The 15,823-nt window shown below is 53.3% G+C and overlaps 2 protein-coding genes across 2 annotated transcripts in view; one reads left to right on the top strand and one right to left on the bottom strand.

Moving 5' to 3' along the window:
• Positions 1 to 9,052, top strand: part of KIRREL3 (kirre like nephrin family adhesion molecule 3) — a gene marked incomplete at both ends in the record, with an annotated part of 271,688 nt that extends 262,636 nt beyond the window's left edge. The window contains 4 exons of the mRNA XM_080631735.1: positions 877 to 984; positions 4,067 to 4,176; positions 8,038 to 8,124; positions 8,609 to 9,052. Coding sequence (XP_080487861.1) covers positions 877 to 984; positions 4,067 to 4,176; positions 8,038 to 8,124; positions 8,609 to 9,052 — 749 coding nt within the window. The remainder of the gene's footprint in view (positions 1 to 876; positions 985 to 4,066; positions 4,177 to 8,037; positions 8,125 to 8,608) is intronic.
• A 1,182-nt stretch (positions 9,053 to 10,234) lies between these two features.
• On the bottom strand, positions 10,235 to 14,292 carry ST3GAL4 (ST3 beta-galactoside alpha-2,3-sialyltransferase 4). Its single transcript, XM_080631639.1, has 11 exons — positions 14,245 to 14,292; positions 13,709 to 13,787; positions 13,148 to 13,229; positions 12,569 to 12,649; positions 12,395 to 12,492; positions 11,999 to 12,059; positions 11,684 to 11,779; positions 11,404 to 11,593; positions 11,167 to 11,310; positions 10,902 to 11,045; positions 10,235 to 10,544 (listed from the first exon to the last, which is right to left on the bottom strand). The coding sequence occupies exons 1-11, from the start codon at positions 14,275 to 14,277 to the stop codon at positions 10,458 to 10,460; spliced, it is 1,095 nt and encodes a 364-aa protein (XP_080487765.1). The 5' UTR covers positions 14,278 to 14,292; the 3' UTR covers positions 10,235 to 10,457.
• Positions 14,293 to 15,823: the final 1,531 nt, after the last annotated feature.

The following is a 15,823-nucleotide window of genomic DNA, read 5'->3' as shown; positions in this document are numbered from 1 at the left end:
GGCAGCGCTCACCATTAAGTAGGAGCTGTGCTTTGAGGATCCAGAGGAACCGAGCAGGGAGATAACAAGGCTCTTGGGCTGCAAATCTGACCCTGTCTCCATAAATGTGATTTCATATTCCACCCTCCCCTTGCAAGCGACTGCCTGGATCTGAGCAAGTAAATCAGCTTTGCTGGCTGAAATCCCCGCTGGGAGCCCAACTACAAAGTTATTGTAGGCAGAAGGATGCGAGGACATAACCCCTGCTCAGCTGCCTGGCCTCTGCCCATCCCTGCTGTCCCAGTCCTTGTAACACCCTCAGGGGTTCAGGGAAGGATGACAGAGCTGACTAGCCAAGGGGAAAGGCAGGAGATGGGGATATAAACCAGGCAGAGGGTGTGAATGATGGCTTTTGGGTTAATTCATCCGTATAGACTTAACAGCGTGGGCTAAGAGCTGAGCTACAGCCCCTGGCAGGCAGGCTCAGTGCCCGACTCCATCCCTCCATCCCGGCTCTCTCCCAGCCTGCTCTAATGCTATTCCTCTTCCTTAATAATATTAACACGCCGTCTTCTTTCGTGCTTCTCATCCTTTAGAGCTACTCATTCATTCACCTGCAGGGTGCTATAGAGAGCACTTGTTAACCTGCTCTTCAGGATCCCTCCTCTTCTCTCCCTCCCAGGGGAAACTGAGGCACAGAGCGATCCCAAGTGTCCCACAGGCAGCCTGTGCCAATGTCAGGACAAGGGAGCGGGGAAGGAGGTCCACTTGGCCCCAAAACCCTCTCCAGGCTCATCACCGAGCCTCTTTCTAGTAGCCAGGGGTGGGTCCCATGGGGAAAAGCCACTTCTCCAACCTTCAACCCAGCTTCATGCTCCCCTCTCCTTCCTCTTGCAGAGTCGGTGCCTATGGCGGTGATCATTGGAGTGGCCGTGGGGGCCGGTGTGGCGTTCCTGGTGCTGATGGCCACCATCGTTGCCTTCTGCTGCGCCCGCTCGCAGAGGAGTAAGTGTCTTCCCCAGCCCCAGTCCATCCTTCTGGGGCTAAAACCTTGGGGTGAATAGAGTGGGTCACAAAGAAAATTGAGGCTGAATTTGCTGACACGGCACCAATACAATGTGCTCCTCATGCTGGTCATCCCTATGGGAGAAGGAAAGGGATTCGGAGCACAGGGAAAAACATGTCAGCTAAATGTTAATCCCTGTTAACAGCCCAAGCAGCTTGGGCAGGGGAGTCCTGAGGGCAAAGGGATTGCAAAGGGACCTGTTGTTAATCCCTCCTTTGGGGAAATCCTGATGTCCAAGAGGGAGAAGCATCCTCACCACAGTGCTTAAAATCCCTCCTCAGTTTGTGCTCTCTGTTCTACTTCTGATTCAATTTCATTTCTCTCAACATCAAATGTGTTTTTTCTAGAGGGAAATCACAGCCAGTTGAGGGGTTTTACATGGGACACATGGGTTTTGAAGCCTGGCTGTGCTGGGAATACATGTTAAAATGACATTAGAGATGCAGGTAGAGGAAAAGGGGGGGATAAACAGCATGGAATCGTGTTGCTTCATTAAAAAGACACTAGGAAATTAAAGCAGGATTGCTGGCTAAATGAAAAGGCATCAGACCAGGAGGGAGAAGAGTGGCATTGTGTGGAGCATCTCAGACTAAGGGAGAAGAGGATACACTCGATGGTGCTGCAGGCTCGGGAGATGCATGGTACGGATGCCAGGATGTCAAGCTCTGTGTGTGTACGTGTGCCAGAAACCCCACTTGTTTCTCTTTTCATTTCCCCCCCTTGATCATTTACAAAGCAATCAAAGGCACCAGGCTCCTCCTGGATTTGGGTATGAGCGCACGGCCTCCCACAGCAGAAATGTGTTTAATTTTGAGAGCGATAATGATGCCTCTCCCTGTCTCATCCCCTGGTTTTCTGAACTCTTGCAGCTCCCATTAGCAAGTGTTAATGAATTATATGGGGGCAGTCATCAATCTTGCTTTCTGGGGAAGGACTGGTGATGGGCAGGACCCAAGACCAGGCCAATTCAGTGCTGTGGTGAGCACCTGAAGAAAGAGAGGCCAAGCCATGTTATCATGTCAATGGTGGAACACAATCATCCATGCTCCCCACATTCAGAGCAGGGGAAACCATGTGGTTCATTATCTTCTCCTTATCTGATGTATCCAGATGGTGCAGGGTTCTTTATGGGACATACAGTTTAACACTGATGCCATGACAGCAGATCAAAGATGTGGTGCAGGCGCTAGGGTTTAGAGTCCCTCACAAGCTGGAAGAATTCAGAGGATGAGGGAAAAAGCAGGGATTGTCCTTCCAGAAGGAAGGACAACCCCATCCCAGCCAGATGTCTGCTGTGATTTATCCCTTGGATTCCCAGTGGTAAATCAGGAAGAAGAGGCATTTGCTTCGCCAGGGCTGGGAAGAGAGTACATGGTGGCATGGCAGTGATTGAAGTTCCTTTCCTCCACTGTTTCCAGTGATGTCCCACTTAGAAAGGACTTTTTGGCCTTCTGTATAAGCCTTTGGGGTTTGGGCATCTTCCTGGCGTGCTCAATGCACTACTGTTGTTCTCCAGCTCCTCCTGCAGGGTTAAGTTCCTTGTTGCTGTGCCTTGTGGAGAGGAGAAGGGATTTTAGCGCAATTTTGCAGGTGCTAACACAGGCTGGATGCTGTGGCCAATATCTCCGGCAGCAGGTGAGCATCAGGAAGCTAGAAACACCAGGCTGAAAGGTGAGGAAAGGACTTTCATCATGGTTAGCGTGTGAAATCAGCAGAGGGCTTACAGGGATCAGCTCAGGAGTGAGGGGACCAGCAGAGCACTTTGGTATCAGGGCAGGGATTCATTTGTTACCAGGATGACTGCAGATTCCTCTCCCAAACACACTGAGCCTGGAGACTCTGGAAAAGGGGAAAAGAAACCACTTTATTGCACATCTGTTGTTGTATCTACGGTGACTTAACGGCCCAGCGTTATTTAAGGGGGAACACTCCTGGGAGAGGATGTGCAAAACAGTAATTAGCTTCTCCTTGTGATTAAAGACAGTGGTTCCAGCACCAGGCACATGGTCCCAGCAGGGAAAATAAGAGGAAAAAGCAGTAGTAGCTTCCCAAGGAAACCCTCTGCCTTGCGCCTGAGACTTGGAGACATCTATGGGCAACAGCAGGGCTGCCAATACCAAGGGCAAGGGATGCTGGGGCAGACTAATTCAAGGATGGAGCTTCAAGCTGGGCTCGTCTAAATGATTCAGTTTGGTTCATAGATAGAATCACAGTCTCCTCCTTCATGGCCTGGCCTTTGCTGGGCTGAGTCCGTGCAATCCCTGCTTGGTTCCTCTGGCTGGAGGCAGATCTGACAAGCCCAGCAGCTCAAGGCAGTTTTGGGTCCAGGAGGGTGGGAGCCAGCTCGTAGGCTGAAGCCTGGCTTCAAAGCTGGGAGCTGTTTAGATCTCACCGTTCAGATTTGCATCCATCGCTGCTTTTCATCTCGGATCCATGCGCAGCTCTTTCTGCTCCTGCTGCTCCGTGTCTGCGGTTTCACTTTGCTGAAATGACTTCTTCAAAGCATGCCTGACACCTTCAGGGGAGGCAGAGAGTATCTCCAGGAACGCTCCTCACTGCCCTGCATGGAAACAGGAGCAGCAGCAGGGATGAGTTCGTCATTCCCAAGGCCCCGTCTTTGTTCACTGCTTGGCCTTTCCCATACGTATCTGCACCCCAAACCCAGAGGAGGCTTTTCTCAGGGGCTGTCCCATGCATTATATCCCTTGGGAGCAGTATTTCAGGTCCTCCCCAAGCATCAGCAGTCTGGACACACATCCCACTGTCTGTTTGAGCCCCTGTTAACAGCACTGTGAGCATGGCGGGGACTAACCAAGGTCCCAAAGGCATTAGAACAGACACCTGAGCTCCCCAGAGGTGATGGTTTCACATGCCCACGCCTCATGGCAATGCAGATATTGCTCCCGCAATTCTCAGGTGGGTTTGCTGGGTTAATTGTCCTTGGTGCCATCAGTTGTTTCCCTGAGGATGCTCCATGTTTGCCTTTGACTCACTCCTTTCTCCATCTCCCTCTTTGCCCAGATCTCAAAGGTGTGGTTTCTGCCAAGAACGATATCCGCGTGGAGATCGTACACAAGGAGCCAGCCTCGGGCAGGGAGACGGAGGAGCACCCCACCATCAAGCAGCTGATGGTAAGGATTAACTTCTTCTCCCCTTAAGCTATTACTCTGAGTAAGTGTTTGATGGTGATGAGCCCAGGCACATGTAGTTCAGCACCGTAATCCCCACTCCAGGCAAAGATGCATCTCCCAATATCCTGCTCTTGAGATACACATTCTCCTGCCATAAAGGCTTCTTGAGTGAAACTTTGCTAATGAGGAGGGAGAGATGGGAGAGGGTTATTGTGAATTTGCCACCTCGCTTGGGGGAAGAGCTGCAGACAGCAAGTAGAGGCAGCATAGCCCAGGAAATTCAGCTTTAGCCCATGGACTGGAATAAATCAAATAAATAGATGGATAAAATCGCCATGAAAAGTGAGAGAAAAGAGCCGAGAGGAAAGGGAGAAGGGATTGAAGAGGCTGGAGGCTGATTTCTAGGCTGCTGGGTGGGTTTTTCCTGCTCTCACCCTCTGGTTTTCAGGCAGCACTTGCAAGCATCAACGTGCAAAAAGCTGTTTGATGAGTTACCAGTGGAAAGGCAAGGCTGAGCGTCACAGGGTGGGCAGAGAAACAAGTAGGAGCCTTGAAATAAGAAGCAGGAGGAGGTGGAGGTCTGGCATGTTCTGCCAGCACCACTGAGGTGTCTGTGCAAGACCCTTTAATACCAGTTGGACTTTGCTCTGAGGAGTCTGCAGCTCCATGTCACGATGTGCAGAAGAAGGAGAGAGCTCCACGGAAGGACAGAGGAGGCTGGGACCTGGGCTTGGAGCAATCTGCTGAGATGACAGGGAATGAGGAGCTTTCTCTTCATAGGACCTTCTACTACAGTGATCAACAGCATTGAGCCCAGATCTTTCTTCCAAAAGACAGGCTGAGAGCAGCCCAATTGCCACTCAAGATCTTAATCACCAAGCTGGAAGCCTCAGCAAAGCAGACATACAAGGAACATCCACCACTGATGAGTAAATGAGGAAGAAGATGGTTATGGGATGCCAGGCATGGGATCTTGCAAGACACCATAGGGCAGAGCCTGGAGGCGATTTCACATCAGTGTGTGCCCTTGATGAGGCTGTGCAGGAGCAGTACAGGGCTGTGCACAGTGCAATAAGGATGCTGGCAGGATGGAAATGGTGCAGAAAAAAGTGACATTTATTTGATAGCAGGGAAATAAATGCCTATAGGGAGAGGTTTATAGAGCTCATGTGTTCTAGCTTATCAGCAAGACTTCTGAGAGGTGGTTTGGTTACAGCATGATATAAAGGGGCTGTTTAAGTGCAAAAAGGGGAGGCAAAGTCAAGCACTTTAGGTACAAGATAAGGGAGTGCAACAGCCTGGCTGCTGCACTGGGAAAAGGTGAGTTTCTCCCTCTCCTGGCCAAATGCAGGGGTTTTTCCTGAAGATACATCAGTTGGATGTAACATTGTTGGATCAACACTGTTCAAGAGGTTGGAAGAGATGGTCCATAGTCCATGACCCCAGTGCTGGGCGGATTTGGGCATCCCACCTGTCAGGAAGAAGACAACAAAGCCCCCTGTAACGCCTTGATCAGAGCCTCCCCTTCCTCATCTGCTCTTAGCAATAGCATTCTCACTAAATGCTTCCCAATTTCTTCTCTCTTCAGAGTCCTCAGGGATCCCTCGCTGTTCCTCATCCCCTTCCTTGCTCTTCGAGCATCCTCTTCTGGCCATTAGAGATCCAGGCTTCAGCTGCTAAACACATCCCTAACTAGATTCTCCAAGTTTGCCAATGAAATGATGGATCAAGTTAAAACAAATCCACCCTTTCTAATGAGTGGTGATGAGCACTGCACAGCACCCTTTGCTTGCTCCATGCGCTCACCCCAAGACCTCCATTCTTTCCCTCCTCCACATACATTATCTTCCCCACTGCTGCTTCATTAACCTTCCCTAAGCTTCCTGCAGCCTTTCAAGCCTGGGCTCAACCTCCACAGCATCCTTTCAAATGATCTCACCATGTCTCTGCTTTGCTGGAGCCTTTCTGGCTGCAAAGTGCCAGCGTGACTCTTCTTTCCCCCTGCTAAATGCCACCGCGTTTGTTATTCTCCAGCCATCTGTGACCTCTGCAGCTCTTCGTGCTTTTCACAAGTAATTATTCATGCATCGATAAGTTCATTAACACCTGAGGAGACACGTCATGCTGCCTGATTTGCATTTGTTCACATTGTCTCAGCGCTGGCTCCCCAATCCCATTAGCTGCTCTGCCCACGGGCAGGGAAAAGGCTGCCAGCCCACAGGGAAAGCAAACAGCAGCCAGGGGCTGGAGGCAACAGAGCACATTAAAGGGTCTGATCCTGGATAAAATAAATCACAGCAGCAGCTTTCTCACTCCCACCATGGTACATGGCATGGGCACACCAATTCAGCTGAGCCCAGTCTGGGATTAGGGCTCCAACATGGTGTAACCTCCTCTGGTATTGTGGCTGGGCTTTATTCCTGGCTGATGGGACTCTGTGCCTCAGTTTCCTCGCCTGATGATCCTAAAGGAGCCATTGCCACTGCCAGGAGCAAGTGTGATAGAGGTGATCCCAAAGTCCCTTCCAACCCAACCCATGCTGTGATTTCCAGTCTCCTTTTCCATGTATTTCCCTCTCTCCCCCTCCCCTGCTGCCTCTGCACTTGTGATCCCCATTAATATTGGTAATAGAGTTCACTTCAGGTAGTCACTCCAGTTACCATTGCAAAAGATGACATGAAATGGCTTAAAATACCCATTTTGGAGGTTTTGCCACCAGCAGCACTGGCCCTTTGGGTCTCCCCTGCTCTTCCCCCCTCTCCATCTCTGGCCATGTCCACCTGGGTCACCCACACCAAAACCAGCCATGTCCAAGCAGAAGTGGTTTCTCTTTTTGTTTCTAAGCGAGGACCCTTGTGATGGGTGCAATACGAATGCATCCCAATCCCACGCTTTTGCAGCAATGCTTTAGGGGATTTAGGGTGTTGCTGGGGCTGGCATGCAGCCCGCAAAGCAATACACCCCCTCCATGTACCATTTGGGCTGCACTGAAGGTAATCCTTTGTATTTACTGTGGTAAATCAACGGCTGCTACCGGCGTCTTTTTTTTCCCTAGGATAACTCAGGTACTCTAATTTCTTGCATTTAAAAGCCATATTAAAGGCTTCCAGGAGATGAACAGAAAGTGCTGCAGGGTGGAGTTCCACAACCACTTACCAGCTTTACAAAAAGGAGAAGTTGGGCCATAAAAGGGGATTCTGGGGCTAATTTGGGGCTGGGAGCCCAGCGCTGGGGCAAAGAAACCTGAATGGAGGTGTGTGATCAGGAAGAAGTTGGTTGAACTATACTGTGATCCTATGAGTATTCTGCTTCTGCACAGCCCTACCATGCTGAAGGAAAGGCAGTTAAAGCCATGGGCTAATTAATGTGGATCTGGCTCCCCTGGCTCATGGTCAGCCTTCGAAGGAAGAGAGATGGGTGAAGGCAGCACATTGGGGCAGCAGCATCCACCAAGCAGGAGGATAAAATGCACTCAAATCAAACCAGAAGGAGCTTCTCTAGCCTGTCCATCCCCTCCTGCCCCACCTGGAGACAGGCAGGGGACTCAAATCTTTGAGAAGAGCCAATGTCGGAGTGTGTGGGGGTCAAATTAAGGCTTTCAAATTAACTACGTGCCAGAACCTGGCTGGGATGTTGAGGTCTTAGCGGCCAAGTTCAGCTTAAGGGGAAAGGATGAAAAGAAAGAAAAACCAACAATAAAAAAGGAGATTTGGGGGTTGGTTTGAGTGCAGCCCCAACACTCACCGTGGTAGATGTCAATAATTCACTTCCTGCATCAGCTGAGCCCTTTTAGTCCTAAACAGAGAAGGAAAACCACAACTTGTAATGAGGATACTGACACCCACTTCCATCCTTTCCTAGATGGACCGGGGGGAGTTCCAGCAGGACTCGGTGCTGAAGCAGCTTGAGGTGCTCAAGGAGGAGGAGAAGGAGTTTCAAAACCTGAAGGTGAGCATTTCCCCTCCTCATCCCCAGCCCCATGACAGGATGCGGCTCAAAGCCCCCCAGTCACCCCTGTGGCACATAACCAAGATGTCTGCACCCCAAGGTGCTGGGTACCCATCTCCATACCCACCACAGGGCAGGACCAGCTCATCCCTCACCCAGCAGTGCTGCTCCCAGGCTTTCTGTCCTCGTGCCATGTCCCCCACACTGAAGGGCCATCCCTGCAGAGGGAAGGATGCTCTGGTACCCACAGTGCTGTTTGCTGGTCCCAGCGTCTTCTAGGGGATAAAAAGGAGAGGGTGTTAGGCAAGAGACCCCCATGCCTCCCTCTGCCCCAGTTCAGAGGAAGCTGAGCTGCATGGGATGCTCTACATGGGCGGTGGGTAGGGGTGTCCTGGGTGGAAGAGCCAGGTGGGTGCCCTGAATGCTGGCACACACGGGTAGGGTGGGCACCACCAACCTGTCCCCCTCTTTTCCCACTCCCCAGGACCCCACCAATGGCTACTACAGCGTCAACACCTTCAAGGAGCACCACTCCACCCCAACCATCTCGCTGTCGGGCTGCCCGGCCGACCTGCGCCCTGCCAACAAGCAGCGTGTGCCCACCGGCATGTCCTTCACCAACATCTACAGCACCTTGAGCGGGCAGAGCCGCCTCTACGACTACAGCCAGCGCTTCGTGCTGGGCATGGGCAGCAGCTCCATCGAGCTGTGCGAGCGTGAGTTCCAGCGCGGCTCCATGAGCGACAGCAGCTCCTTCCTCGACACCCAGTGCGACAGCAGCATCAGCAGCAGCGGCAAGCAGGACGGCTACGTGCAGTTTGACAAGGCCAGCAAGGCTTCCGCCTCCTCCTCCCACCATTCCCAATCTTCTTCCCAAAACTCGGACCCCAGCCGGCCCCTGCAGAGGCGGATGCAGACACACGTTTGAGCCCCCTCCAGGGATGCTCTGGACCATCCACGAGGGTGCCATGGCTTCATGCCGGGACAGTTGCACCCGCCAGGAATGGCAGCAGGAAGAGGCTGGATCCAGCCCCCAGCAGAGTGGGGCTGTGGGGCTGGGGACCGGCCGAGCATCATCCCCCAGCCTGGTACATGCTAAAGCACAACCCCACTGAGGGGTCACTCCCAGCCCGACCACACATCCCTGTGCCCACCTCAGCTTCCCGCCGCCCTCTCCCACCCGGCTCCTTCCGTTCCTTCTTGGTGTTCTGTGTCCATACTTATAGCGTCCGTTTTGGGGGGGGGGGGGATTAAAAGGGGGGTCCTGCTGCGTGGGACAGGATAAGGGGGGGACATCAGTGGGACGGGGACCCCCCTCCCCGGGAAGGGCCTCTCCGCGCTGTATCGCCAGAGCACAGCGCCGCGGTCAATACAAGAGGTGTTTCTCGTGGCCGATGCCCACCCCGCGAGGACGCCGGCTCTTTGGGTGATGCTCTGCCCCAGCATGGACCTGGCCTGCAGCTTGGGTGGGATACAGCATCATGGTGGGGTACCCAAGTCGGGTGTATGGGTGCAAGGGGGGGGCCTATGGCAGAGGGAAACGGAGGCATGGCACAGAAGCCAGGAGATGGGGTCTCACACCAGGGATACAGCAGGTAAGGGGACATGGTGGGGTAGCCCCATCTCACACTCCCCCATACTCACCCCCCCCCCCCGCCATGAGCAACACACAAGCCCCAGAAGAAGCTCCACGATAAATAAGCATTTAAATTAATTAAATTAAACTCCCCCCACACCCAAAAGGCCCCTGCGGACCCCAAAGCCAGGCACCTCGGGTGCCCCCATCCCAGGGGGGCTGCGGGGATGAGCCCCCACGCCAGCGCTAAGGCACAGGATGGGGGCCGCTGAGGAGAAAGGAAATAAAAAGGGGGGGGGAATTAAATATCCGGGAGGGGGGACCCAGGCAGGGAGGAGGTGACATGGACCCCCTGAAGGCTCCTGCTCCCTGGGGGGATCCCAGGACCCCCAAATCAGCCCCTCAGAGTGGGGCCCTCGTCTGAATAGGAGGGAATTAAGTGTAAGAGCCCAGAGGAAGGGCTCCTGACCTCCCTTTGCCCCCCCAGGCCTGCTGGGAGGGGAGACCCCACCCCAAAAACCCCTTTAGGTCCTCGGTAGCATCAGTGCATCGGTAGGAAAAGGCTCTGGGTACGATGCGGGGGCTCCCTGCGCCCCCCCCCACCTCCGCTGAGGGTACCCGCGGTCCAGCACAGGCTCCCCAGCAACAAGAGTCCCACAAGGGCAAGGTGAGGTGACGATGCTCTGCCCTCGCCCGGTGCTGGCGTTGGTGTTCCCCTCCAATGGGGGATGTGGTCCCTGTGCAGCCCCTGGTGCCCTCAGAAGTAGGTGAGGTTCCTGATGAGACCCAGCTCCAGCATCCGCTTGATGGCCACTGCCTCGTGTGAGATGTTGTGCTCCGATGCCTACAGGACATGACAGGGGTGAGGCCCACATTCCTTCTGCCCCTTCCCAGCCTTCCGCCTTGCCCATCCCACCAGCACTGAGGGGAGCTGATGCCTTCACCTCAAGCAAGGAGCCCCCCAGAAGGAGGGATAAGACCCTCCCAGCCCCCTCACACTAACCAAACCCAAATCTCCACCATGGCTTTAAAAGTCATTGTCTAACCTTTCCTAGCACATCAACACCCAACGTGGTACGGGAGTAAGGGGTCCTCATGGGGAAGAGAATCCCACACTGCTTAGTGTCATCCTTAGGGCAAAATCTCCATCGTGGGGGGAAAATAGGGGTTAACATGGGCAAAGTGGAGGGCTAACACATACCGCCATGGACTTGAGCGTGATCTGTTCATAGTAGTGAATGGTCTGCTTCTTGTTGGTCGAATCAGGGTAGCCAAAGCCCGCAATGTGCACCAGGTCACAGAAGTGCAGCGCCAAGGTGATGGCCAACAACCCCGTGGTGGGCTTCTGGAGGGAGAGGGTGGAGGAAAAGGCTTACAAAGAGTCATGGCCTTCACCAGGTTGCACCATGGAGGACATCACCCCTCAAGGGGTGGACGTATGGGGACCAGCCATCCCACCCCCTTACCTGTTTGACCTTCCGTGGCTGCTTCATGGGGAGGTTGAGCAGTTTAGCAGCAGTTACTTCCATGTAATAAGGGTTGAGGATGCGGACTTGCTCCGGATTGGCATCCCAGATCAACGGGGGCTGTTTCCAAAACCCCTTCCGCACCTGCAAAAGGATAGAGATGTGTCCCAGTAAGAGAAGTAGGACTCCAAAGGTGGGCTGGGACGAGGGTTGGACCCAGTTCCCCACCACGCTTACCCTCTTCTTGTCATTGAGGATGGCCTCCATCCACTGGAAGTCCATGGGCTTGAAGGGCACCAGCACCAGCAATGTGTCGGGGTTGTTCTCTGTCCTGGGGTTGAAGTGGGCTGACTCCGGGTAGAAAAGGCGCATGGTGGTCTTGGAGCCTACATCCTGCTCGTAACCATGCACCGGGGCATTGTTCAGCCTTGAGGGGGGACATGGGGACATCAGAGGCATCAACCCCATCTGCTGGTGGCACCGGGGAGGGATCAGTGGGACGGACACAGGGCCATACCTGATCACAACATCATACGTGTTGATGGTCTCCCCCATGGAGCTGTTGCGGAGCCGGTGGCCATTGCCCACCACCGCGCACCTCCGGCACTTCAGTCTGCAGGAGAAAAGCCCCTTCTCAACCAGACCTGCTCCAAAATCAAGGTGGGTTTAACCCCCAAGGGAGGGGGCTTTAACCCACAAAGCCTCCCATGCTCCGTCCGCCAGACCTGGGTTGCCGAGGTTCATTTTGCCCCAAATCCATGACAGACAAATTCCCACCCCACCAGAGAGCTATGAGGAGACAGAAAAACCCCTGAACCCACCCCAGTGTTACCTCTGGATGCTCTCGGGCACGGAGTAATGGGTTATTGACAGCAAGCGCAGGAGGATGTCTTCTGCAAAGCAAGGGTGAGGAGAAGGTGAGGAAGGCAGCTCCTGCCTGCTACAATGGGTGCTGCTCCATCCCTGCCAGATACCTCCTGCCACTATCCCAGCTCCGGGTACATAATCCTTTGCTTAATAAAGCCTGGCCCACTCTAAACCATAGGAGAGGGACCAGGGCGAGTAGATAAGTGCTATAACAACTACAAATCAAGCAAGCTATTTGTCTGGGGGGTAAAGGGGAAGACAACACTGCCCAAAAATCAACCTGCAGCTGGTTTTGAGAAGAGGCAATGAAACCCCCAGGGAGCAGCAGCAGGACAAACAGAAACCCAGTGCTGAGGCTCACCGCTTCCTTTAGTGCCGTAGGGCAGCTCATAGAGCGATGGAGTCTTCACCCAAAAGTAGTCCTTCAGCTGCAAGAAGAGCGGGTGGTCCCTCGTGTAACTGCCAAGGAGCAAAGGGACGGTGAGAGCGGGATGGGGAGGAAGGGCTCTGCTTTCCCCTCTAACCCAACACTCACTTCCCGATGAGCTGCGCCGCTTTCCTCTCCACCTCCCCGAGGGGACACATCGTCTTGTTTTCTTGCACAGGGAAATAAAAGCTGTAAAGGAAGAGGTTAAAACAAGACATATAAATGCTGCCTGCTCCACTGCACCCCTGTCCTGGCAATGTGGGCTTGAATTCAATGGTTCTGAATGGCGGATATTGCCCACCAGATTTAAGCTCTGCTTTGGGTATTTATTTGCTGGGCTTGCAGCTTTGCATCAGAAGAGGTCTCTCTTGCTCTGCTCACAGACCTCACGCTGTTTTCCCTATCTCCATCACGGGGCTGGGAACAGAGAAGGGTCTTCCCTTCTTCCTGGGGTCAGAAGAACACTGGCACTCGCCAAAAAAACCCACAGCTCCCAATCGTAACACACACCAATGGGGAACCTCGTATCATGTCCCCCCTCCTCTGGCATCAGCCAGCCCCCCAGTCCCCTAGGATCCAGCAAGACGATACTCCAGCATCCCTGCATGGGCTGGGCAGGAGGATGCTGCCTCCAGAGAGCGAAGGAAAGGGCAGGAGGTCCTTTAAATTGGAATAAAAGCCACTCACAGCTGTATGTACCTGTCTTCCCGGTAGATAGAGTACCAAACCATCACCAGAAACAGCGCCAGCACCCCGAGTATCTTCCCTCCTGCATGTCAAGGGGTGGAGGGAGAGAGAAAAACACCGTCAAGCTGGTACCCTGTGGTCTGGATGACGGGATGTGGGGATACCCTGGTAGATCCAGGATTGCACAGCTATCCCCAGGGAGCAGCAGGGCCCAGCTGGCACGGTCACCCCCTTCAGAACGGAGCCAGGGTGGTTTTGTCCCGGATCCAAAGGCTTCCGTGTCACTTCCTCCTGCCCAATGTGCGTCAAAGGCCACACAAGAACATACCTTTCTTCAGGTGCCTCCACCCCATTTAATACCACAAAGCCCGAGTGCTACCGTGTGCCCCAGTGCAGACTCCAACAATCCCACCATGACACCCCAATACTCCATCACCCAACTGGAGCCGCAGCAAAGCGGCATCCGACCCCATCCAAAGCCAAATTTCCACATGCAAATCCCCCTGAAACCCCCCATTCCCGGTTGAAAAAGGGAGATGGGACCTTCCCCATGGAACTCACGAGACTTGTTGATCATTTTTATCAGCAGGAGAGGCATCAGGCGAGGGCCGGAGCTCTCATTGTGGCTGCCGCTGGTCACCTGCAGAGGGAAAGAGAGGGAAAGGCATTGGACGAGGTCCAAACCCATTGATGCTATCCCCAAACACCCTGTCCAAGAGGCATCTGCAACCCCAGACAAGCGGGTATTAGGGTTTCCTGATGTATTTCTATTTAAACCCACATTTCTCTGCCCTGCAGAGGTGGTTTGATTTATACAGTTTATATAAGGCAGGGTCCCAGGGAGCCTCAGCCGTACAGGTTAAACACCGAAACAAGAGGAACAAACCAGAAGAGAATCAAAGAGGAAGAACAAGCCCCCGTGGGGGGTTCAACCACAACACCCCAAAGCACCCAAATCAATGACCTGGGAGCAAAGTTTTAAGCCCAGCCCTGGCTCAAGCAATCGACCAGCACCAGCCACCACAAAAGCCAAACAAGCCACCACCAAGCCAGGCAGAAGGGACAGGATTGGGGTCAAAGCAAAGAGCAACACGTACTTGGGGAACCTCCAATGCCTTCGATTCAACCATCCTGGCCTGGGCAAAGGGGGATGCTGCAACCTTAATGTACACTCAAACGCCAGCCAAGGATGTGGGGTGATATTTTCTTCCTCCAAAACCTCTTGCTCCTGGAATAAGGGAGCAAAGAGCCCAGCTCGGAGCCACCCTGGGACCCACCACAACACAGCGATAGAGAACAGACTTACCAACCGGGAGATAGTTTGGGGTACATGGGAGACTTTGCTCCCTGATAAGCCGCACCCCTAAGATAAATCCCAGCTCAGAACTGGGCTTGGATTTGCCAGCCCATAACTGAGCTTCTCCCTGCTCACAACCAGCCAGAGGAGAGGGTGAGCAGGTGTTAAATGCCCAGCCAAGAGGAAAGGAGCACGCCCAGGCCAGCCATGGAAATCCTGGTCTCAGAGGGATTAGTCACCTTGTTGGAGGGGGGGACATGACCCATCTCAGCACCTCACCCTGCCTAACGAAGCACTGCTAACGAACACAGTATATGCCACCCACAACGGGCTACGTGTTCACCCAAACAAGAATCAGTCAAGAAGAGTGGTTTGGGGGGCAAAGTGTATCAAGAACAAGGAGAAATGGGAACAAAGATGATCCTGCCAGAGCCAAGCTCTTTCCTTCCTCATCCCGGGCTCCCAAAATGAAAAGGGCAGGAAGGTCAAATAGTTAAAAAGGGCAGGTTGGGCAATGAAAAGGGAATTAAGGACAATTAGAACGTGCTACAGGCAACAGGAAGGGATAGAGAGCAAAGAAAGCTGTGTCCATTTGGCTACAGGGGAGGGGAACAGGTGAGGTGGCACCCTTGGAACACCTTCTCCGCCGTAAAACATGGATATCAAACCCCTTCCCAGTGAATCGTGCCCAGCTCAGTCCATCCACCACTTGGAAACCCCAGGAAAGGGAAACAAAATCCCACTGCCATCCCCAGCTCTCATCCTGCATTGGTATTTCTGGCTCTACAAATCCCTCCCAGCAAAAACCCACAAGTTTAAGCAAGCAGGGATGAGGAGCTGGGGGTGGGGGTCTCATCCTTTCATATGTTAGATTTGCTTGAAAAGAACAAAACCAGGGGAAATTAAGAAGCACCTTGTGTTTTCCTGGGGTTATTTCCTAGCGAAGCTGGCCACAAAAGTCCCCGAGGCAAAATCAGCCACCACAGCCCAAGGCTGGTGATGCTCTTTGGGCAGCCCCATTCACCAGGCCAAGCATTCGGACCCGAATTTAGCACCAAATTCACCCCCCAGCTCTCTCCTCCAGCGCCAAATCTTCAAACCGAGCTTCCCACCAGCTTAAGACACTGGGAAAATCCATTCTCACCCCCGTGTTTGCCTTTATGCATCGCCTGATGTATTCTTTTAAAGCTTTATGATCCCTTCAAAGGCTTGTGTGCAAAGGCTGGACCTGATGCAAAACTTATCTAAAGCAAACAGTTAATAACTCCTAAGGAAAACAAGTACTGTTTAAGCAAGCGTTTGGGGAATGCAGAACAAAACAGAGCACACCCAGGCTGCCCCTGAGCCCAGGCCAAGGCGGAGGTGCCTTTGGAATGAAG

The sequence above is a fragment of the Psittacula echo genome (genome assembly GCF_963264785.1).
Source record: "Psittacula echo genome assembly, chromosome: 18".
Lineage (NCBI taxonomy): Eukaryota > Metazoa > Chordata > Aves > Psittaciformes > Psittacidae > Psittacula > Psittacula echo.
This window is presented reverse-complemented; position numbering and strand designations above follow the sequence as displayed.